Source organism: Bubalus kerabau, chromosome 4, assembly GCF_029407905.1.
Source record: "Bubalus kerabau isolate K-KA32 ecotype Philippines breed swamp buffalo chromosome 4, PCC_UOA_SB_1v2, whole genome shotgun sequence".
NCBI classification, from domain to species: Eukaryota; Metazoa; Chordata; class Mammalia; order Artiodactyla; family Bovidae; genus Bubalus; species Bubalus kerabau.
The window spans coordinates 21,782,675-21,805,416 of NC_073627.1; the positions used below are offsets into that span (position 1 = coordinate 21,782,675).

Consider the following 22,742-nt stretch of genomic DNA (forward strand, 5'->3'; position numbering starts at 1 on the left):
ATATTTTACTTTTATTTTTGTACTGAGTCTTCAAAATTTGGTGTGTATTTTACAGCCTATCTGGTTTGAAATGAGCCACATTTTCAAGTGCTCAGTAACCACATACGGCTACTGGCTGCTATATTGAATTATGTAGATCTACAGTTTTGACATTCACATGAGACAGAAATCGATATAAATTGGCATATTACACAGATTTCTATGCAAATCATGTCCTGAGAAACACAGGGCAGATCCTGATGGTTTTAGCCTAGGAGGCATGACCGAGTGACTTCACTTCCATGCATTGGAGAGGGAAATGGCAACCCACTCCAGTGTTCTTGCCTGGAGAATCCCAGGGACGGCGGAGCCTGGGCTGCCGTCTATGGGGTCGCACAGAGTGGGACACTACTGAAGCGACTTAGCAGCAGCAGCAGGCAGATTTTAATTTGGTCCTAATGTGACTATTGTAAGAGTGTTCTAATGGCCTTTGATTTTTTTTTTATTTTTTTAATTTTATTGGAGTATAGTTGACTTATAACTGTGTGTTAGCTTCAGCTCAGTGATTCAGTTATACATATATATATTCATTCTTTTTCAGATCCTTTTCCCATATAGGTTATTACAGAATATTGAGTAGAGTTCCCTGTGCTATACAGTAGGTCCTTGTTGGTTATCTGTTTTATATATAGTAGTGTGTGTGTGTTAATCATAAACTCCTAATTTATCCCTCTCATCCACATTTGCTTTTTGGTAACCATGTTTGTTTTTGAAATCTGTGAGTCTTTCTGTTTTGTGAATAAACTCATTTGTATCGTTGTTTTAAAGGTAAATTCCACATGAGTGATATCATATGATATTTGTCTTTTCTGTCTGACTTACTTCACTTGGTATGGTAATCTCTAGGTCCCTCCATGTTACTGCAAATGGCATTATTTCATCCTTTTTATGGCTGAGTTGTTCTCCATTGTGTGTGTGTGCGCACGTGTATTGCACACAAATGCTACATTTTCTTTATCCATTCCTCTGTTGATGGACATTTAGGTTGCTTCCATGTCTTGGCTGTTGTAAATAGTGCAGCAGTGAACACTGGGGTGTGTGTATCTTTTTGAAGTAAAGATTTTCTCTAGGTATATGGCCAGGAGTGAGATTACTGGATCATATGATAGTTCTATTTTTAGTTTTTTAGGGAACCTGCATACTGTTGTCCGTAGTGGTTGTAGGCCTTTGATTTCCTATTGAGAGTAAAACTCAGCATGGTCACAATGCTTCAGCAGTAGCATGCGCTTCCTTGCCGTTTCGCACACACATATTACTGCCCAGGTAGCATTGCACTGGTACCGTGGCAGGTAGTCTTGGGAGTGAGCAATGCTTGGACAGGGGGTAGCGGTGGGGGAGACTGCAAAGGAGTGGTAGCTGAAAATGTTCAAGACCTGCCTCAGATATTGTTTTTTTTTTTTAAATCCCAAGCAATGAGAAAACTTAACTTATTCCCCTCTAACATTGTTGGAAGATTTAGCTTATTTATTAAAAAGAATTAGCCTGATTGGGGCAAGTACCTCATTCCGACGTTCTCATTTCTTTGCTTTACCGAAGTTTTCACTAGTGGAACTTAAGCCTTTGGTACTTAAGCCGGGAAATACCTTAGATCTGTGGTGTAAGTGTAAAGCACACATTGGGTTTAGAAAACTGTGTGTGAAAAGAAGAATGTAATGTATCTCATGAAAAATTTTTGTATGATCACACGTTAAGGTGCTAACATTTTGGATGACTTGGGTTAAGGAAAATGTATTTTTAAAGTTAATTTTACCTGTTTCTTTTTACTTTTTAAAATATGGCCCCTAGAATATTTAAGATCACCTATGTGGCTGGCATTACATTTCACTGGATAATGCTGCCTTAGATAGTTATTTGTTCAATGTAAAGACTGCTGGGTGGGGCCAGCCTCTGCTCTCCTGAATATATGCTTGAAAGCTTGATCCATTGACATTATCTTTGTAGTAGCAAGGGGGTCTGCTGCATCTGTCCCCCCAAGAGAGGGGAGGAGAACAGCAGCACAGCTCTCTGGAATTCTATAATTTGGATTTGTTCAGCTTGAGTTGCTCCTTGGCATGTGAATATTCCCAGACCAGAGATCGAACCCGTGTCGACTGCATTGGCAGGCAGACCCTTAACCACTGGCCCACTAGCGAAGTCCTGCCCAGTTCTTTTTATGAAAGGACCAGTAATTAGGTGCTTCTTCATGCCTTCTCTGAGAAATCAAACACTCTATATATGTATTTGTATATATTCTATCTCTCAGTAAATGTTCTCACTGTCCCAGAGAACCATGTCAATATACTCGGACCTATACATAGCTTAGTCTTTGGCTACTGCTTGTAGTTAGCCTTTACAGCTTCTTAAGATTGTTGTTGTTACGTTAGTCGCTCAGTCGTGTCCAGCTCTTTGCAACCCCATGGACTGTAGCCCACCAGGCTCCTCTGTCCTTGGAATTCTCCAGGCAAGAATACTGGAGTGGCTAGCCATTCCCTTCTCCAGGGAATCTTCCCAACCCAGAGGTCAAACCCAGATCTCCTACATTGCAGGCTGATGCTTTACCGTCTGAGCCACCAGGGAACCCCAGTTCTTAAGATTACTTGGTCTCTATTGCTATTTCAATGACCCAGGCTATTCAGAAAGAGGATTTAAGGTGGTTAGCTGGCTTGCCTTCTCCTTCCTGAACATTTCTCTGGGGTATTCATGAACCTGGGGACAACTCGAATGCCTTGTCTTTAGCTTCTCTTCTTTCTCACCCCAGACTGAGAAATTTTAAAAACAAAATTACTCTTTTTTGAGTGGGAGAACCCCAGGCAGATCCTTGCTTGTAGGTTAAAATCTGTAGTCCTTCTTAACATTTTATTTTATGTTGGCGTATAACCGATTAACAGTGTGGTAGTTTCTAAATCCGTAGCCTTGGAATTAGCTCTCTGTCCTCCCTGAACACCCACATCCCACGTTTTGGTCTTAGTTCAGGTTTACTGTATTCATATTTCCCAGTCCACCTAAAAGGAGTGGCAAGTGGAAAGAAAGGAACTCATATCTGTTGAGCATCTGTTGTGTGCTGAGCACTGAGCTGGATGCTTTAGAAATATTATTTCAGTAGCCCAGAGAGCTGGGAATTATAATCTCTGTGTAATAAGAGGAAGAAATGAAATCTGGAAGTGAAGTAGTTTCTCAACTTCACATACCTCTGGGAGATAATGGATTCTAGAACTTGGCACCATGCCCACATTGTCATCTTGGTTTAGAAGAAAGAAGCTGTGATGTGGCCCCAAGGGTAGAGATTTGAATGCATATGTATTGTTCTAAACTGGGTGGAACAAGTGAGAGCCTTTCCACAGCACCTTTTATCCCTAATCATAGACCTGATCCCTGTGTTGGATAGACCATTTCCTCTTACTGGGGCTGGTAGTGACCATATGAACCTTTGGTTTGCAGTTGTGACCCCTGATTCCAGCAGAATGGCCCAATGGAATCAGCTCCAGCAGCTGGACACACGGTACTTGGAGCAGCTCCATCAGCTGTACAGTGACAGCTTCCCCATGGAGCTGCGGCAGTTTCTGGCCCCTTGGATCGAGAGTCAAGATTGGTAAGTCCTTCTCAATAAACTCCCCAAATTGCTAGGTGTTAGTTTGAGTCAAGAGACATGATCTGCTCTAACTTAACTCTTTGCTAACTATTTCATCTTAAAGCTTATAGTTGCAGGTGACGGGGCAAAAGAGATTGGAAAGTAAAGAGGTCTTTTTAGTCCTGAAAAAGATTTTTACATTAGAAGGGCATCTGGACAGCTGTCTTTTGGCACACTGAAACATCCTGCTTGATGGTTCAGTTCAGTCCCTCAGTCATGTCCAACTCTTTGTGATCCCATGGACTACATCACCGCAGGCCTCCCTGTCCATCAGCAACTCCTGGAGTTTACTCAAACTCATGTCTATTGAGTCGGTGATTGCATCCAACCATCTCATCCTCTGTTGTCCCCTTCTCCTCCTGCCTTCAATCTTTCCCAGCATCAGGGTCTTTTCAAATGAGTCAGTTCTTCGCAAGATGTGAAATTGAAAGTAAAAAGTGTTACTGGTTCAGTCATGTCTGACCCTCTGACCACATGGGCTGTAGCCCGCCAGGCTCCTCTGTCCATGGAATTCTCCAGGCAAGAATACTGGAGTGGGTTACCATTCCCTTCTCCAGGGGATCTTCCCTACCCAGGGGTTGAACTCAAGCCTCCCGCATTCCAGGCAGATTCTCTACCATCTGAGCCATCAGGGAAGCCCATTTTAATTTCATTTGCTTGATGAGATTCTCTGTGTGTTCTGATGCTTCAGGGACATGCTACAGATACATTTTTTTAATCTGAATGAGAATTTTGTCATGGATAAAAAAAGGTTTGCGTTTGTACTTCTGATTCCTCTTTCATTAAAGAAAAGAGATACAGAGTTAGAGAAACAGACTCAGTCATAGAGGAGATAGGGGTTCCCTGGTGGCTTAGATGGTAAAGAAACCGCCTGCAATGCAGGAGACCTGGGTTCGTATCCCTGGGTCAGGAGTATCACCTGGAGAAGGAAATGGCAACCCACTCTAGTATTCCCGCCTGGAGAATTCCATGGACAGAGGAGCCTAGAAGGCTACAGTCTGCAGGATCGCAAGAGTTGGACACAACTGAAAGACTAACACTTGGTCATAGAGAAGATAATGGTACAGAAGCCCAGCAACTCTTTCCTTCACTTGAAAGTATTCAGATCCACCTTTTAATTTTGGTTTAATTCAGGCCCATGACCTAATTTTTCCAGTATTTGATGAGGGGCCAGGGAGGTAATTCAGAGATGTTGGAAATAGGCCATCCTAACCTGGGATTGGTTATTTGCTTCTGAAAATCTGACCATTGAGTTGACTGAGAATTTAAAGGAAAACAGCATATCTGATCATTCAAAATTTGATAAATATAGAACTATGACAGTCACTTAATAGTATCCAAAATAATTGTTGGTAATTTTAAAATCAATGACATTTAAGATTGCTGAGTAAGATGCATCTAAAAAGGTGGGTGGGTTAAAGCATCAGATTTGCCTTGTTTTTCCCTCCTTCTTGATGGTGATTTCGAGTGCATGCCTGTGCGTGTGTGAGCGTGTGTGTGTGTGTAGGTTTCAGAATCATTCTTTGTCTTTATCTTCCTTTTTCTAGGGCATATGCGGCCAGCAAAGAATCACATGCGACTTTAGTGTTTCATAATCTCTTGGGAGAAATTGACCAACAGTATAGCCGCTTCCTGCAAGAGTCCAATGTTCTCTATCAGCACAATTTGCGAAGAATCAAGCAGTTCCTTCAGGTGTGATGAGAAACTGAACCTGCAGAGAAGGGTTTTAGCTTTCTTTCCTGAAAATGTTTCTTTCTTGCTTGATTAATTAATAACCTATCTTGTACTTTAAATCCAAGGAGAAATTACCAGCCCTTTGAGTATTATTGCTTGAAATTTACTTGGTTGGTTCATTGAAATAATAATGTGATTTTTATGTTAATTATATTATGTTAGTATGCTAATAACATGATTGTAACAAGTTCAGATGACTAGGAAGATGGCTCTTACTTTTCAGTGTCAAAGGCTTGGACACCATAGTTGGATACTCCTTGACAAAGTCAGTCACCCCCCTGTAAGACCAGGATAACTCACTGTCCAAAGACAGGCAACCAAGCCTACTCTCACTGCAGTACTGCTCATCGTGACTGCCTTTCTTCTTCTCTTCGTCACTTCTCCTACTGACTGTAGCCAGGCTCTGATGCTCTGTGGTTCCATGTAGTAAATATAACACTTTCCCTAGTTTATGAGGAAGTTAGCTTTAAGTTAGCAAAGTTCAGTCCACATCTCCTGAGTCTGCTGCTGCCTTTCATTCTCTTTGTCTCCCCACTTACAGAGCAGATACCTTGAGAAGCCAATGGAGATTGCCCGAATTGTGGCCCGTTGCCTGTGGGAAGAGTCCCGCCTCCTCCAAACTGCAGCCACTGCAGCCCAGGTGAGGCCTGGGAAGAAACGAGCGCTGTTGACATGTGCTTCCTTCGTGTGTACGAAGATGTCCTTGCTTTTTGACCTCCAGAGTAGTGGGTGTTTGGGGGTTTTGTACAGTAAAAATAACTTTCTCAGCATATAAAATGCATTCTCCTTTTTCAGAAAGACTTTATTTAATAAAACATTACAGAAAATTACAAGGAAGAAAGTTTTAAGAAGAACTGAAAGGTCACTGGCTCCTCTGTCCATTTTGTCTTCCCAGGAAACCAACATTAATAGTCGGGAATATATCCTTTCATAACTGTCTCCAGGCTCCTATAAACTATAGAAAACACATGCACACACAGGATATTTAAATTGGTTTACTTCTCCACATCTTGCATTCTTTTAATTACATCATGTAAATCCTTCTAAGTCAAGCAGTTTAAAGCTAACTCACTTTATTTGCTGCATAATATTCTGTAGTACATATTTGCTACATATTCTATAGTATGTAATTTATTATTGTCCCTTCAATAGACTTCATTTCATTCTGGTTTTTTTTTCTCCTCCATGAAAAACACTAGTGCAGTACCTCCCTATATATCTTAATATATTTATGCAGTGTTTTCTCTACTATAGATTTCTAGGTGTGGGATTGTTAGATCAAGGGGTGTGTGTGTGTGTGTGTGTGTGTGTAAAATATATACAATTTTACAGATAGTTCTGGGTTGCTTTCCCCAAACGCTGTGACTGTTCACACTTGCACCAGGAAGAATGAAAATGGACTATTCTTGGGAGCCACCTTGGTGGTGGTTTAGGATTGAGTCATTCAGGTTCATATGTATTTCTCTTTGTGGTTAAGTTTGAGGATAACCTCCCTAGAGCTAAAGATACAGTTAATTTAGGGAATAGAGATTATATGACCCTACAGGCCCATTGAGGGACCACATATTGATATATGATAGTCATATCCATCTCTCTAGATCATCTAATCTATTATATATCTATGTGTGTCCTACTGTGTGCTAATTGTTATGACCCCCTGCTCTAGAGGAGGTTGTGGTGTGAAACAGAAAATCAAACTTTATAATGCAGTGGATTTTCCAGGCAAGAATACTAGAGTAGGTTGCTATGCCCCCCTCCAGGGGATCATCCTGAGCCAGGGGTCGAGTTCTCTCCTATGCCTCCTTCATTGGAGGCGGGTTCTTTACCACTAGCGCCACATGGGAAGCTAATGAAAGATATACAAATTATTAAAATATATTAAAAAAAGATGAAAAAAGTTGATTTAGCCATAAAAAATATATTGACAAAGACTTAAAAAATTACACTCTGTATCCCAGCAAAAAAGCCAAAAGGCCAGATAGTTTAGAAGTTTTAACAAACTTTTTTGGTACAAATTGTTCCATTATCATTTAACTTCTCCAAAGTGCAGGAGAAAAAGAGATAAGATTGAAATAATGCTAATATCAAGACCTAAACTACAGTGTAAATAAAGCTTATTTTATGAGGTTGAAATAATGCTAATATCAAGACCTAAAAGAGTAAATTTAAAATGGTTAGGATTTTTTAGGGAGTCTGTTAATGTAATTCATTAAATTAGTAAATTAAAGAAGAAAAATTGTATTTTTGTTAGATGACAAAATTTAGTGTCCATTCTAGATTTTTAAAAGTAAAGAAATAAAAGAAAAAAGAAAATTTATCAGAAATGTGATACACAATGGTGAAACACTAAAGTAATATTGTTAAAATAGTTACAAGATTGAGGGTGCCTCTTGCCACTGATATTTTTCTGAAAGATCAAGCCAATGTAATAAGACAGAAATAGGGAGAGTAAATGTTGGAAAGTAAGAGACAAACTTTAAATGAAACAAAACAACACAACTATTAGAACTAACGAGAGTTCAGAAAGGTTATTATGTTCAAGGTAAATATTTTAAGAATCAGTGGGTCTCATAAATAGTAACAGTAACGTTTCATTACATGAAGATGTAATGGAAGATCAGCTTCATAACAGGAAAAATAAATTATATGCATATATTATTGATACATGTGAAAAAATGTCTGGAAGGATATATGTGTTATTATAACCCCATGGACTGTAGCCCCGACAGGTTCCTCTGTCCATGGGATTTCCTAGGCAAGAAAACTGGAGTGTGTTGCCATTTCTTTCTCTAGAGGATCATCCTGACCCAGGGATCAAACCCGCCTCTCCTACATTGACAGACAGATTCTTTACCGCTGAGCCACCTGGGAAACCCCAGAAAAATATGTGCCAAAGCATTGATATTGTTGGTTACAGGAGACTTTCTTATTTTCCCTGAGAGTTTTTTTGTTTATTTGGCTGATTGTTTGGTTTTTTTGGCCATGCTGCCTGTGGGATTTTATTTCTCCAACCAGGGATTGAACCCACACCCTCTGCAGAGAAAGCACAGAGTCCTAACCACTGGACTACCAGGAAATTCCCCTGAGGTGTTTTCTTTAATAACCTCTAATTGGGGAATTTTTTTTTTCTTTATCCCTTCTTTAAAAAAAATTATGGTAGCATACACACAACATGAAATTTACCTTCTTAACCATTTTTAAATATATAGTTTCATTAGTGTTAAGTTCATCACATTGTTGTACTTCTCCAGAAATTTGTTCATCTTGCAAAATTAAAGCTCGGTACCTATTAAACAATAACAGCTCATCCCCCTGGCATCACCATTCTACTTTCTGTCTCTATGAATTTGACTGTTCTTTGTTGTTGTTGTTCAGCTGCTAAGTCGTGTCCGACTCTTTACGACCCCGTGGACTGCAGCATGCCAGGCTTCTGTGTCCTTCTCTGCCTCCCGGAATTTGCTCAAACTCATGTCCATTGAGTTGGTGATACCATCCAGCCATCTCATCCTCTGCTGCCCTCTTCTCCTCCCGCCTTCAGTCTTTCCCAGCATCAGGGTCTTTTCCAACAAGTCAGCTCTTCACATCAGGTAGCCAAAGTATTGGAGCGTCATCATTAGTCCTTCCAGTTCAGGGTTGACTTCCTTTAAGATTGACTGGTTTAATCTCCTTGCTATCCAAGGGGCTCTCAAGAGTCTTCTCCAGCACCACAGTTCAAAAGCATCAATTCTTTGGCACTCAACCTTCTTTATGGTCCAACTCTCACATCCCTGCATGACTACTGGAATAACCATAGCTTTGACTATACAGACCTTTGTTGGCAAAGTGACGTCTCTGTGAATTTGTCTGTTTTAGGTACCTCATTTAAGTGGTAACGTACCGTGTGTGCCTTCCCTTAACATAACATCCTTAAGGTTTATCCATGCTGTAGCATGTTTATCCAGAATTCCCTTCCTTTCAAAGGATGAATACTATTCACTGTGTGGTTATATCACATTGTGTTTATCCATTCGTCTTTATCCAAGTGTCAGTGGACACTTGGGCAGCTTCTGCCTTTTGGCTATTGTGAGTAATGCTGCTGTGAACATGAATGTGCAATTTTTTTTTTTTCTTTTCAAAGACAAAAACAGGGACTTCCCTGGTGATCCAGTGGCTAAGACTCCAAGCTCCCAATGCAGGGGGCCCGAGTTCAACCCCTGATCAGGGCACTAGATCCCACATACTGCAACTGAGAGTTTGTGTACAACAACAAAAAGATCCAACGTGCTGCAACTGAGACCATTCCATGTGCCAAGTCGCTTCAGTCGTGTCCTACTCTTTGTGACCCCATGGATGTGGCCCACCAGACTCCTCTGTCCATGGGATTCTCAGGCAAGAACACTGGAGTGGGTTGCCGTGCTTCCTCTCCAGGGAATCTTCCCGACCCAGGGATCAAACCTGCGTCTCACATCTCCTGCTTTGGCAGGCAGGTTCTTTATCACCAGCGCCACCTGGCAGCTAAGAACAGGCACAGCCAAATGAATAATTAAAAAAAAAAAAAAAGACAAAAATATAGCAGGAACAAAGAAGAAAGAATATCTAAGTCTAATTGAGAATATAAGAGAAGGCATCGAGGAGAAAGGAGAGGTCATGTTTGAGCTGAGACTCAAAGCTTATCAGATGAGCATCAGGCAAATGGTAAAGAGAGCACACCGTAGGCAGAAAGATGATCATGTTCAAACAGGGAATCGGAAGCATATGTATTCTTGGGAGAAGTGTAGAAAGTTCAGCATCTGACTGGGTAAAGGAAGATAAGGTGGTCAGAGGGCCACATCGTGAAAATCTAGTTAGTCATGCCTCAGTTTGGCCTCAGAAGAGTAGTTTTACCACAGGGGACTTGGGGCCAGATTGCCTGTATGTGAACCCCAGAGCTCTGCCACTGCTGTGTAACCTGAGGCAAACTGTTTGCTCTCTTCTCCTCCACTGGGGAAGATAATTGTACTGACTTCATAGAATTAAATTAATTCCTACATGTAAAAGGCATAGAACAGGACCTGACACATGAATGCAAGATAAATGTTAACTGTTTTCTGTTGCTGCTGCCATTGTTATCATCAAGTCTGTACAAAATGGGGCCCATTGAAGATTATTTTTTTTGGCTGTACCACACAGCATGCAGGACCTTCGTTCCCTAAATCGGGATCCAACCTGTGCCCTCTGCAGTGGAAGCACGGAGTCTTAACCCCTGTACCACCAGGGAGGGCCCCCCACTAAAGAATTTTACGTAGGAAGCTGGTATACTCAGGTGCAGGTGAGGGGGTAATACTCATCTTTCAAGACTCTGGAGTAAGGGAGGTTAGAAGATGGCACTTGTTTGTGCATCACTAGGGTTTGCTGTTTGTGGAGAACTTTTATATTTGTATTACTGTTCCATAGGATAAAAATAATCAACTTAAGCCAATTTGCATAGAGGCGCCAGCTTACCATGGGAGTTAGAAAAGCAGGAAGTGTCCCAAGGATGTTCCCAATTGTGTTGATCGGGGCTGGCAACCAATACCCGGGGCCCAAATCCAGCCTGCTGTGTTGTTTGGTTTTTTTTCTTTATTTATTTAAAATTGAAGGCTAATTACAATATTGTGTTGGTTTCTGCCATACATCAGCATGGATCAGCCATGGATTTACATATGTTCCCTCCCTCTTGAGCCTTCCTCCCACCACCCATTCCATCCCAGCCCTCTAGGTTGTCACTGAGCCCTGGTTTGACTTCCCTGAGTCATACAGCAAATTCCCACTGGTTATCCATTTTACATATGATAGTGTATATGTGTCCCTGATACTGTCTCCATTCATCCCATCCTCTCCTTCCAATCCCCCTCCCACCCCATGCTGTGTATTTTTGCAAATGAAGCGTTTTTGGAACACAGCCACACGCGTTCACCTGTGCCCTGTCTGTAATTGCCTTCATGCTGCAATGGCAGGGCTGCATATTTATGACAGAGACTGCGTAACTGACAAAGCCAAAAAAAAATTTACAGTGTGGCCCTTAGAGAAAAAGTTTGCAGCCCCATGCTACAGAGCTAGCTCAAGCCAGGTCTCACTGTTGTTTTGTCTGTTGACATCTGTGGCATATTCCCACCTGTCTTTTGTGGGTAAAGCCCTGGGGGACTAGTGGGCTGTGGTCCCTTGTCTCCCAGGGCTCTCTGTCTAATTGGGTAATAGGTGCACAAACACTTCAAGTGAGAAGAACATAGAGGAGGATGTTGAAATTGAGTAAGGGTTCAACTTCGGGAAGTTGAATAAGGTTTCACAATGGAGCAAAAACATTTGTACTGAGTTTGAAAGTGAATGAGTTCAGGTGTGCCAGTCCGAGTGAGGTGGCTCTAGTGGTAAAGAACCTGCCTGCCAATGCAGGAGACCTAAGAGACTCGGGTTCGATCCCTGGGTTGGGACAATGCCCTGGAGGAGGGCATGGCGACCCACTCCAGTATTTTTGCCTAGAGAATTCCATGGACAGAGGAGCCTGGTGAGCTACAGTCCAGAGGGTCACAAAGAGTTGGACACGACTGAAGCAACTTTGCACTCATGCACACAGTTAAGCTGAGTAGACAGGGTGTGGGGAGTCAGTGTGGAAACCTGCTGTGTGCAAAGGCTGGGGAGTTTGCTGTGACTGAAGCACAGGGAGGGAGGGTTTAAGTTCTTCTTGGATTGTGTGAAACAGCTGTCTGTGCTGGGCTGAGATGCTTATATCTGGAAGCAGTGGGGCACCATTTCTGTGGGTGATAACTGATCGCATCTGTTTTCCTTCTTTAAGTGCAGTACCAATTTAGAAATAGACCTAGGAGGACTTCCCTGGTGATCTAGTAGTTAAAGACTCCTCACTGCTAGTGCAGGGGGCACCGGTTCAATTTCTGGTCAGGGAATGAAGATCCCACATGCCATGTGACACAGCCAAAATATAAAGAAAACATTTTCTAGAAAAAGAAACCAGGAAGTTGACACCAGATGAAACAATCAGCTGTATTGTTGGTAAACTGGACTGGAAAGCATGACTTGGATGGATGACTGTGGGGGCTTTATTTTTATTTATTTGTGTGTTTAAATTTTTTTTAAACATATTTTTATGTCAGAGTATTGTTAAAAAAGTACAGCAAAGTGATTCAGTTATATGTGTGTGTGTGTATACATACATGGAGCTTTTCAGGTGGCTCAGAAGGTAAAGAATCTGCCTGCAATGCGGGAGATGAGGGTTCAATCCCTGGGTTGGGAAGATTCCCCTAGAGAAAAGAATGGCTACCCACTCCAGTATTCTTGCCTGGATAATTCCAGGGATAGAGGAACCTGGTGTACTATAGTCCATGAGATGGCAAAGAATTGGACATGACTGAGCAATTAACACTTTCACTTTTCACTTCATACATGTATCCTTTTTCAAGTTCTTTTCCCATTTAAGCTATTACATAATATTGAACAGAATTCCTTGCGCTGTACAGTAGGTCCCTGTTGGTTATCCATTGTAAATATAGCAGTCAATCCCAAACTATTTATTTATATTGAAGTATAGTTGATTTACTAGAGAAGGCAATGGCAAGCCACTCCAGTACCCTTGCCTAGAAAATCTCATGGACGGAGGAGCCTGGTAGGCTGCAGTCCATAGGGTCGCAAAGAGTCGGAGACGACTGAGCGACTTCCCTTTCACTTTTCACTTTCACGCACTGGAGAAGGAAATGGCAACCCACTCCAGTGTTCTTGCCTGGAGAATCCCAGGGACGGGGGAGCCTGGTGAGCTGCTGTCTATGGGGTCTCACAGAGTTGGACACGACTGAAGCGACGCAGCAGCAGCATAGTTGATTTACAGTGTTTCAGATTTATAGCAGAGCAATTCAGTTTCTTCTTCAGATTCTTTTCCATTATAGGTTGTTATAAGATATTGAGTATAGTTCCCTGTGCTGTACAGGAGGTGCTTGTTGTGTAGATGCCTGTTGTCTGAGTCAGGTGTTGGGGTGAGAGACTGGATTTGCAGAACAGCACTGCCCAGCCATCCTTTTGGAGCTTTAGAGAACACACACTAATACCCCCTGAACTCAGACACATAGGCCCCTCGAACTGCTTCTAGAAACCAGGCCCTGGCTCCTGCCCTAGGTGTGCCCCTGGAAGGCAAGAGTGGGAGAGAACCACCAGCTTAAGGGCTGGGCCTCCAAAGATCTCTGTGTGGGCAGTCTTTCTCCTAACCTCACTAATTCGATGAGTCACTCCTCCTGTAAAGAGAGTTATGTAAGGGTGGAGGTCGCCTTCCTGGGACTTCTAAGGGAAGTTTATATTCTGTGGGCTTGGACAGGGTCCAGTGGAAAAGGAGAGAATAGGTCTCTCTAACGGTGGCGTGTTTCAATCTACTTCGGAGACTTGTGGTAGCAGTGTGGAAAGCAGATTGGAAGTGAGGGAGACTAGAGGCAAAGGGATCAACTTTGGGGCTTGAATGGAGCCAGTAGCACTAGAGATCCATTGGAGAGATTACAGAATACAGAGCCAGGAAGATCTGGCAGCTCAGTGTGAAGTCAAAGACAACTGAAAATTTCTAGCTTGGAAAACTGGACTCTCAATTCTTTTCTGCCACGCTGTCTTGGTCACTGCAGCTTTTATATGGTCTTTAATGTCCTATTACTTTGACAGAACTTATTTGTAAGTTGCATATGCTATTCAACCTTTTTGAGGCACCAGCCATCACCTTCCCTTCTCCCCCTAGATGATATCTCTTGATTAGGAATTTTATTATTCTACCGAAATGTGCTAAAAACCTTCATGCTTTTTTTTTTGTGGCTGTACCACATGACATTCGAGATCTTAGTTCCCCAACCAGGGATTACACCCTCGCTTCTGCAGTGGAAGTGTGTATACTTAACCACTGGACTGCCAGGGAAGTCCCCCTCCCGCTATACATTTAAACAGGCATCCAGCATCTGCTTTCATACATTGTCCTGATTTTATATATATATGTATGTATGTATATATCCTTACCTAGAATGAGGTTTCTGAAGGCAGGGACTGTGTCTTAGCTCAACATATGGTCTCTGAGTGCAGTACATAGAGTGAGTTTATAGTATGGCTTCCCTGGTGGCTCAGTCAGTAAAGAATCTGCCTGCCAGTGCAGGAGATATGGGTTCGATCCCTGGGTCAGGAAGATCCCCTGGAGAAGGAAATGGCAACCCATTCCAGTCTTCTTGCCTGGGAAATCCCATGGACAGAAGAACCTGGCAGGCTACAGTCCATGGAGTCACTAAAGAGTCAGACACAACTTAGCGACTAAACCACCATGAGGTTAAAAAGCCAAGGACACAAGGAAAAGTGTGAGAGCTTTCTTGGCCTGCACTGACAGCCCCTGGAGAGCAGTGGGTGTCGTGGGACCGCTTCTGTCCTCACAGTGGCAGCAGCAGCAGCTCAGGCCAAGCAGGAAGGGTCATGGAGGAGATGGAGACCAGACAGGGATAGTCTTCTCCTGCTATTTCCGGCTTTCATGTGCACATGCTCCCTGTCTTGGCAGCAAGGGGGCCAGGCCAACCACCCCACAGCCGCCGTGGTAACGGAGAAGCAGCAGATGCTGGAGCAGCACCTGCAGGACGTCCGCAAGCGTGTCCAGGTGAAGCAAGTCTTGGGCGGGAAGCCTTTTCTTGGGGAAGTGGCCTGTGGGTCCCGTGTGTAGCTTTTGCGAGGTTGTGGCTTTATTTTAATCCTACTCAGAAACTTTCTTTTCTCTTTCTTGAGGGCAGTCCTTTTTTTTACTTCTGTTTTGGTTGGTTTGTTTGAAACAGGATCTAGAACAGAAGATGAAAGTGGTAGAGAATCTCCAGGATGATTTCGATTTCAACTATAAAACTCTCAAGAGTCAAGGAGGCAAGTGCATGTTAGAGACATTAAAATCCCCCATATAAAGTGAGTTTGTGTTACTGGAGTCTCAGAGCTGGCTCATCTTGACTCTGAGTTCAGACTCAGGGGAGGGGGCGCTCAGGGGCTGCTGGCAGTTAAGGGAGCCCAGTTACTGAAGCTAGGCGTATTCCCTCATCTCACGGAGGTTCTCCTTCCTTCTCAGACATGCAAGATCTGAATGGAAACAACCAGTCGGTGACCAGGCAGAAGATGCAGCAGCTCGAACAGATGCTTACTGCCCTGGACCAGATGCGGCGCGTAAGAGCAGTGGACCCCCTCCCCGTGCCTGGCTCACTCACCTTTGGGAATCGGGCATCTCTGGGAAGAACTTGCTTGTTTCCTAATCAGTTCTTTCTCTGGAATTGACCAAAGGGAGACGGTCTGTGGTTAGAGACGGTCTGGGGGAATGTTTTCTGACTTTGTTTTTTGGTTTCCAACCAGAGCATCGTGAGTGAGCTGGCGGGGCTTTTGTCAGCGATGGAGTATGTGCAGAAAACTCTCACAGATGAAGAATTGGCTGACTGGAAGAGGCGACAACAGATTGCTTGCATTGGAGGCCCTCCCAACATCTGCCTAGATCGGCTAGAAAACTGGTATGACAGAGAAGAGAAGTTTCCCCTTTCTTTTCGGAGAGCTGTGGTAAAATATGGTCAGAGCTGCATAAAGAGTTGCTACTGCATTTCAGTAGAGAAGGGCATGGCAACCCACTCCAGTATTGTTGCCTGGAGAATCCCATAGACAGAGCAGCCTGGCAGGCTACAGTCCATAGGATCGTACAGAGTCTAACACAACTGAAGCGGCTAAGCATGCACATACTGTATTTTAAGGGTGGGGATTTCAACATACTCAAATTTAGTCCAAGGGTTAAAGCTTTTTACTTTATTTGGACAATTTTTTAAATGAAAATGTATTTATGTTTGCTATATTTTACATATATTTTGCTCAAGTTTTTGGTTTAACTGTTTTTAAACATGTAGACTAAATTTTAAATTTTAGTTATTCTAAGACTCTCAAATGACATCTGCTCTTTATAAGAGAAAAGAGTTCAAATACATAAAGTTAATAAAGAGCCAAAAAGACTTTAAAAATCAAATCATGCAGAGGTACTTAGAGTTAAACATTTGGTGACCGTCACTCCAGACATCTGTTATTATATATACACATACAAAGATAGAAATCTACATGTTTATTACATATATATATATACACACACACATATAAAGATAGAAATCTATACATTTCATATTTGTAAGATCATTCTTTATATGCTCTTCTTTTACTTTGATTCACTCAGAAAATCTTGATTGAGCACCCTTGATGTCCAAGGCCCGATACTCAGTATGTTGTACTAGCTTGAACTGGGAGAAACTTGACCTTGACCCAGGATACACAGAGCGTGAAATTGGAAATTTAGGATAGCTCTACATGAGATGCCTGTTTGTTCATCTAACTAACCCTGAGCTTTGCTCATTGATTGAAAGCAGTTTTAAATGCTTTCTAATCAGGGAACCAAGTAACTTATAAGTTCTAGGAATGTATTGAGATGTTTCCATAACATCTTATAGGAAAACCAAGCAAACATTTTAGCCAACCCAGTGGGTGCCAGAAAGGAGTCTGTGAGCTCAGGAGTCCTGGTGCTGTCCTTCTCCACCCCTTGCCTTCCACTCTGTCTCTTTGGGGTCTTCACTAAACAAGTGGGGGGCCATCAGAGAGAGCCACTGATATTCTCCCTCCTTGGGGGCAGACTTAATCAGCCTTTGTCTCCCCATCTACTTTTTCTGTATGCATGTTATCAATATTTGGAAACATAATGTCACATCCAGTCATCCAAGAAGACGAGGTTTAAAGGGCTCCTGGGGATCGTGCAGTTCAACCCTCTGAGGCAAGGGGACATCAAGGCCCACGAGGGTGAAGGGACCTGGCCAAGCTTGCATAGACAATGCGGGACAGAGCTGTTCAAACCTATCTTTTTGGGCTGTCAGATATCCTGCGTTTCCCCAGTCCTCACATTTGGTACAAAAATAAGTTAGGCTGAAGAAAGTGAGCGCCAAATTCCATATTTCGTGTTCTCTGTATCTGGGTTCTAACGTGTTAACTTTCCATTGGTTACCTCATTAATGCCTCCTAGTGGTATAAGTTTTGGCATGTCTTCCTCTGTGTCTGCCTCCTTCTTTGAAAAGTAAACTTTTAGGAAGTGAAATGAAGGTTGCTCAGTTGTGTCCAACTCTTTGTGACCCCATGGACTGTAGCCTACCAGGCTCCTTGTCTATGGAATTCTCTAGGCAGGAATACTGGAGTGGGTAGCTGTTCCCTTCTAGCAGGCCAAAGTTAGGACTTGGTGCTTTCACTGCCAAGACTGGGGTTCAATCCCTGGTGGGGATCCTGCAAACTATGCTGCATGGCCAAAAAAAAAGGGCAAAATAATTTTCCCTTTTCTAATCTAGTGCCACTGAACTGTGTATTTAGAAATGGTCAATGTTATGCTACTCATATATTTTCATAATGAAAAAAATGCTCCTTTCTTAATGTTGGATGACTGCATGAGAGTACCTGTGGTCTTATTCCCTTCCCCTTCTCCAGCTCATTTATATACAACCACTTAGGTAACCAATGGCACCCCACTCCAGTACTCTTGTCTAGAAAATCCCATGGATGGAGGAGCCTGGTAGGCTGCAGTACATGGGGTCACGAAGAGTCGGACACGACTGAGCAACTTCACTTGCACTTTTCACTTTCATGCATTGGAGAAGGAAATGGCAACCCACTCCACTGTTCTTGCCTGGAGAATCCCAGGGACGGGGGAGCCTGGTGGGCTGCCGTCTATGGGGTCACACAGAGTCGGACACGACTGAATGGACTTAGCAGCAGCAGCAGGTAACCAAGAACATCCTTATCTTATTGGCAGGATAACCTCATTAGCAGAATCTCAGCTTCAGACCCGCCAACAAATTAAGAAACTGGAGGAGCTGCAGCAGAAGGTTAGCTACAAAGGGGACCCCATTGTACAACACCGGCCAATGCTGGAGGAGAGAATCGTGGAGCTGTTTAGAAACTTAATGAAAAGGTAACATAGAGACTTCCGAGGAAGGGGACAGGGACCAGCCCACTGCATCATGTGTGACCCACTGCCCTTCTCTGTCCCCTCCAGTGCCTTCGTGGTGGAGCGGCAGCCCTGCATGCCTATGCATCCTGACCGGCCATTAGTCATCAAGACCGGTGTCCAGTTCACAACTAAAGTCAGGTGGGCTGTGGCACCTCCTCTTCTGGCGGATGTTGTAGCAAGGGACACCCTCAGGGCCAGGGTTGTTCTTTACAGCCATTGCAGGCAGTACTGTGATGGATAGGGAATTTTTTGGTATAATATTAACTTGCTCTTTGATTGTCCTATAAAATGCTAAAGAACCGGAATCTTTCTGAGGTTACCTGGATATATTCCTATGATTCGGTCGCACTGTATTCCTGATTCCAGGCCTAATGTCTTAGGTCATAGCATTTCCATCTACCATGCAAAAGGGGCAGAATAATGCCAGTTATCTTCTGTTCTTTGAACCTGCTTTTTCCTGAGCATTTGAAGGGGAAGAGTAAAGCTTAGTGATAATAGATGCCAAGAGGTCACAGGGCAGGTGGGTGGGGGACCTGCAGGTAGAGCATTACTTTCACATTCAAGTCAGAGCAGGTAAGCTGGGGTTTGCCCTTCTGCAGTGAAATTTCCCTCCTCAGAAAGGTAGTACACTGTTGGGTTTCCAGTCTAATAGAAGGAGTACCAATTTCAGAGCATGTATTCCTGTAATGTTTTTCATGATAGGGCTTTCATTATCCTTTTGTGTGTCTCTCACAACTTGGTCCAAGTTCTTAGTTCTTAGGCTTTTTTTTTCAGTCCCTTTTGGCCTGAAGCGGGTGATGCTTGAGTTAAAATGAAAGGAAGCACTGGCAGGAAGAAAAATTTGGGATTATGACTCATCTCTTTAGAATTGAAGAGTTATGAGTTTTAGATTCAACTAGAAGTTGCTGGGGGAGCCTAGTGGCTGTTTTTTAAAACTGGATTTTTTTCCTTTGCTCTGAAACTTTTTTCCTTTTTTTTTTTATTTGACATAGATTGCTGGTTAAATTCCCTGAGCTAAATTATCAACTTAAAATTAAAGTGTGCATTGACAAGTAAGTACTCTATCTTAGCTCCTTTTTTTTTTTTCCCCTTTTCTTCAAATGAGGGACAGAGAAACGAGAACTTTGATAGACATCATGTGAACTTAGAGGCTTTATCTATATTCAGAGATCTTTTTTTTTTTTTTTAAGTTTTCAAAAGCCTTGCTGTGCATTGTCATTTACGTGCCTGAACAAAACCACGAAGCTGGCGGTAGCGATTTGAGTTGTGATTGGCATTCTGACCTCAAGTCCCTCTTTCTTTGTTTTTTTTACTTATAAATGTAACTTGTGCATATTATGTAAAATTGAGAATATATGGGAAAATTGATTTTAGTAGTTGTTCCACACTTTACCACATAATGGAATCCTCTTCCAAATTTGACAGTACCTTTAAAAAAATTAAAATGCACTTACCCTCTGAAGACATTAGAAAAGAGAAAATGTAGGTGATATAATTATTCATCTGGAAATTCCATGAGAATGAACTAGAAAATAGTTATGCAGCCAGGGACTCGAGGAAGGTGGTAGGTTTCATAAATGAATAAGCAAAAATTAATGACTTTAACCATAAATTAGCGAAAAAAAATCACCTTCTCACTAAAAAAAAACTGACCATCAGAATAAATTCTAGATGTACCTTAAAAGCATAGTCAAGGATTTCCCTGGTGGTCCAGGGGTTAAGAATCTGCCTTCCAGTGCAGGGGACACAGGTTTGATCCCTGGTCTGGGAAGATTCCACATGCTGAGGAGCAACTAAGCCTGTAAGCTACAACTCTAGAGTAGCCCCTGCTCACCACAACTACAGAAAGCCTGAGCACAGCCAATAAATAAATAAATAAGTTAATTAATTAAGATTTTTAAAATGAATAAGCAAATGTGTAATGTAATGGCGGTAGAATGGCAACCACTTTTGGAGAACAATTTGGCAGTTTCCTGAAAAGTTAAACTTGCACCTATCCTACAACCCAACCACTCCACTCCTAGGTGTTCATCCAAGAGAACTGAAAGTGTATGTCCACACAAAGGGTGGTACAGGAGTCTTCACTGATAGATGAGTGTCCATAAGTTTGTGGTATATCCATGCAAGGGAAGTCCTACTCACCAACAAAAAGAAATAGAGTATTGAAATACGTAATACACGGATAAATCTCAAAATAAATATACCAAGAGGGAGAAGCCAGACTCAGAAAAAAGAGTACATACTTTTATGTTTCCATTTATATAAAATTCTAGAAGTGCAAATAAATCTATCATGACCGAAATCAGATCATTGGTTGTCTGGAGACAGGGATGGGTGGAGTGTGGGACTGGGGAATGGGTTGCATAAGGGAGGTGGGAAACTTGGGGATGAGGGGTTGATGAATACATTCAGTCTCTTGATTGAGTGGGTGTCACAGGTGTGTGTGTGTGTCACAGGTGTGTGACATCTATCAGACCTCATCAGCTTGTGCATTTTACATATGCAGTTTATTATTCATCAATTATACATCAAAGCTGTAATACAAATAAAGAATATAAAATAAATAAATATAGGCTAGACATGAGGGAAAACTTTCTCATAACGGGGGCTTGATTTAAGTTCTAAAATGTGATATATGGGAGGTTCCCTCGTGGTCTAGTGGTTAAGACTCCAAGCTTTTACTGCTGAAGGCCCAGGTTCAATCCCTGGTTGGGGAACTAAAGTCCCACAAGCCAAGTGGCCCCCAAAAGACATAAAATTAATGTATGGAAAGATATCTTCTAAATGGTTTAAAAATTGATCCATTTTAATCTATAAACTCCCATGGAATGCACTATCTAATAAGTAGTAGATATTATTAATTCTAAAAGCATAAGTGGATATATAGCAATGGAGAAGGACTTTTAAAACAGTACTAAAATAATGTTAACAAGAAAACACTGAGAAATGGTGACTATGTAAAAAATGAAATACTCAAAAACATAGTTAAAGGACAAGGAACACGCTGGGAAGAATATTTCCGGCAATATCAATGGGATACTCTGAGTTGCAGGTAACAGTAGACCTTTACAGAAAGCCCAGTGTGGCTTCAGTAATAAGGAAATTTGCAACCCAGTATAACTGGAAATGCAAAGTTAGAACAAGTTCCGGGTGGTGAAATCAATGACTCAATTCCTGTCACCAAGGATCCAGAACCTTCCATCTCTCTTCTCTGCCACCATAAGTAGCACGGGCATTTGAGGGTTCCCTCTGGGTTGCAGCATGGTTGCTTGTAGTAAAGGCCACGTGTCTCCTTGCTGATGTGCAGCTGAAGCTACAGAATGTAAATCCAGCCTGAGGGAGAATTCCTTCCCCGTCGGATTGAGACAGTGTGGGTCCCATGCTCGGTTCTGTGGGCTTAGTGAGCAGGATCCCCTGGAAGTGGGGGTGGGAAAGATACTTGATGGAGTCAGGGTTCTGTTAGGAAAAGGGGAGTAGAGGTTGGGTAGGCAACCAGCTGTGTCTTATACTTGAGCATGTACAGGGATGTTAGATTTCACATATACCATGTAATCGAGCCCTTGACAGAAATCCCCAGGAAAACAGCAGTTTTTCCATCCGAGTAAATGATAGGTGTTCAAAGTGGACTCAGAGAGACTCGGGGCCTGTTTTATTAACACTGGTTTATATTCTTAACAGAGACTCCGGGGACGTTGCAGCTCTCAGAGGGTAAGTTCAGCATACAGGCTTCCTTCTGTTCTGTATAATCTAACTTTGTCCCTGGCCATTCAGTCACGTATGTGGTTGGTCTTTTCCTCCTGTGATTCAGGTCCCGGAAATTTAACATTCTGGGCACAAACACGAAAGTGATGAACATGGAAGAGTCTAACAATGGCAGCCTCTCAGCGGAGTTCAAACACTTGGTACATGGGAGAAGCCTGGGCTCCCTTTCTGCAGGGCCTCTGGCAGGGGGAGGGACTTGGGGAGAGCCTTACCTGACGGAGGATGCTCTTTGTTTTTCTTACAGACCCTGAGAGAGCAGAGATGCGGTAATGGGGGCCGAGCCAATTGTGATGTAAGTTTTGTTGGAGATGATAGCTGAGCAGGAGAGAAAAAGAGCCTCCATAAGAACTTCCCTAGTGGTTAAGACTCTATGCTTCCAATGCAGGGGCTGTGGGTTTGATCCCTGGTCAGAGAACTAAGATCTCACATGCCTTGCAGCCAAAACACTGAAACTTTTTATAAAAAGAAAAGAAAAAGAGCCTCCTTACTGTCCAGAAGTAGAGACACCTACCTGCTATTTCAGCTGCAGTCACCGCCAGCCAACACATGAGTAGTCACACATGCCTTGGAGGAGTTCTGTGGCTCAGCGCATTTCCTTGATTG

The 22,742-nt window shown here is 42.6% G+C and overlaps 1 protein-coding gene across 4 annotated transcripts in view; it reads left to right on the plus strand.

Moving 5' to 3' along the window:
• The window catches only part of STAT3 (signal transducer and activator of transcription 3), a 75,629-nt gene that overhangs the window by 39,724 nt on the left and 13,163 nt on the right, over nucleotides 1–22,742 (plus strand). For all 4 annotated transcript variants that reach the window (XM_055575851.1, XM_055575852.1, XM_055575850.1 and 1 more), the window contains exons 2-14: nucleotides 3,457–3,607; nucleotides 5,194–5,338; nucleotides 5,922–6,020; nucleotides 14,892–14,987; nucleotides 15,160–15,241; nucleotides 15,438–15,532; nucleotides 15,716–15,867; nucleotides 18,180–18,338; nucleotides 18,423–18,515; nucleotides 19,370–19,429; nucleotides 22,056–22,085; nucleotides 22,186–22,279; nucleotides 22,384–22,431. In XM_055575851.1, the coding sequence (XP_055431826.1) occupies nucleotides 3,480–3,607; nucleotides 5,194–5,338; nucleotides 5,922–6,020; nucleotides 14,892–14,987; nucleotides 15,160–15,241; nucleotides 15,438–15,532; nucleotides 15,716–15,867; nucleotides 18,180–18,338; nucleotides 18,423–18,515; nucleotides 19,370–19,429; nucleotides 22,056–22,085; nucleotides 22,186–22,279; nucleotides 22,384–22,431 (1,281 nt within the window). In that variant the 5' untranslated portion in view covers nucleotides 3,457–3,479. The remainder of the gene's footprint in view (nucleotides 1–3,456; nucleotides 3,608–5,193; nucleotides 5,339–5,921; nucleotides 6,021–14,891; nucleotides 14,988–15,159; nucleotides 15,242–15,437; nucleotides 15,533–15,715; nucleotides 15,868–18,179; nucleotides 18,339–18,422; nucleotides 18,516–19,369; nucleotides 19,430–22,055; nucleotides 22,086–22,185; nucleotides 22,280–22,383; nucleotides 22,432–22,742) is intronic.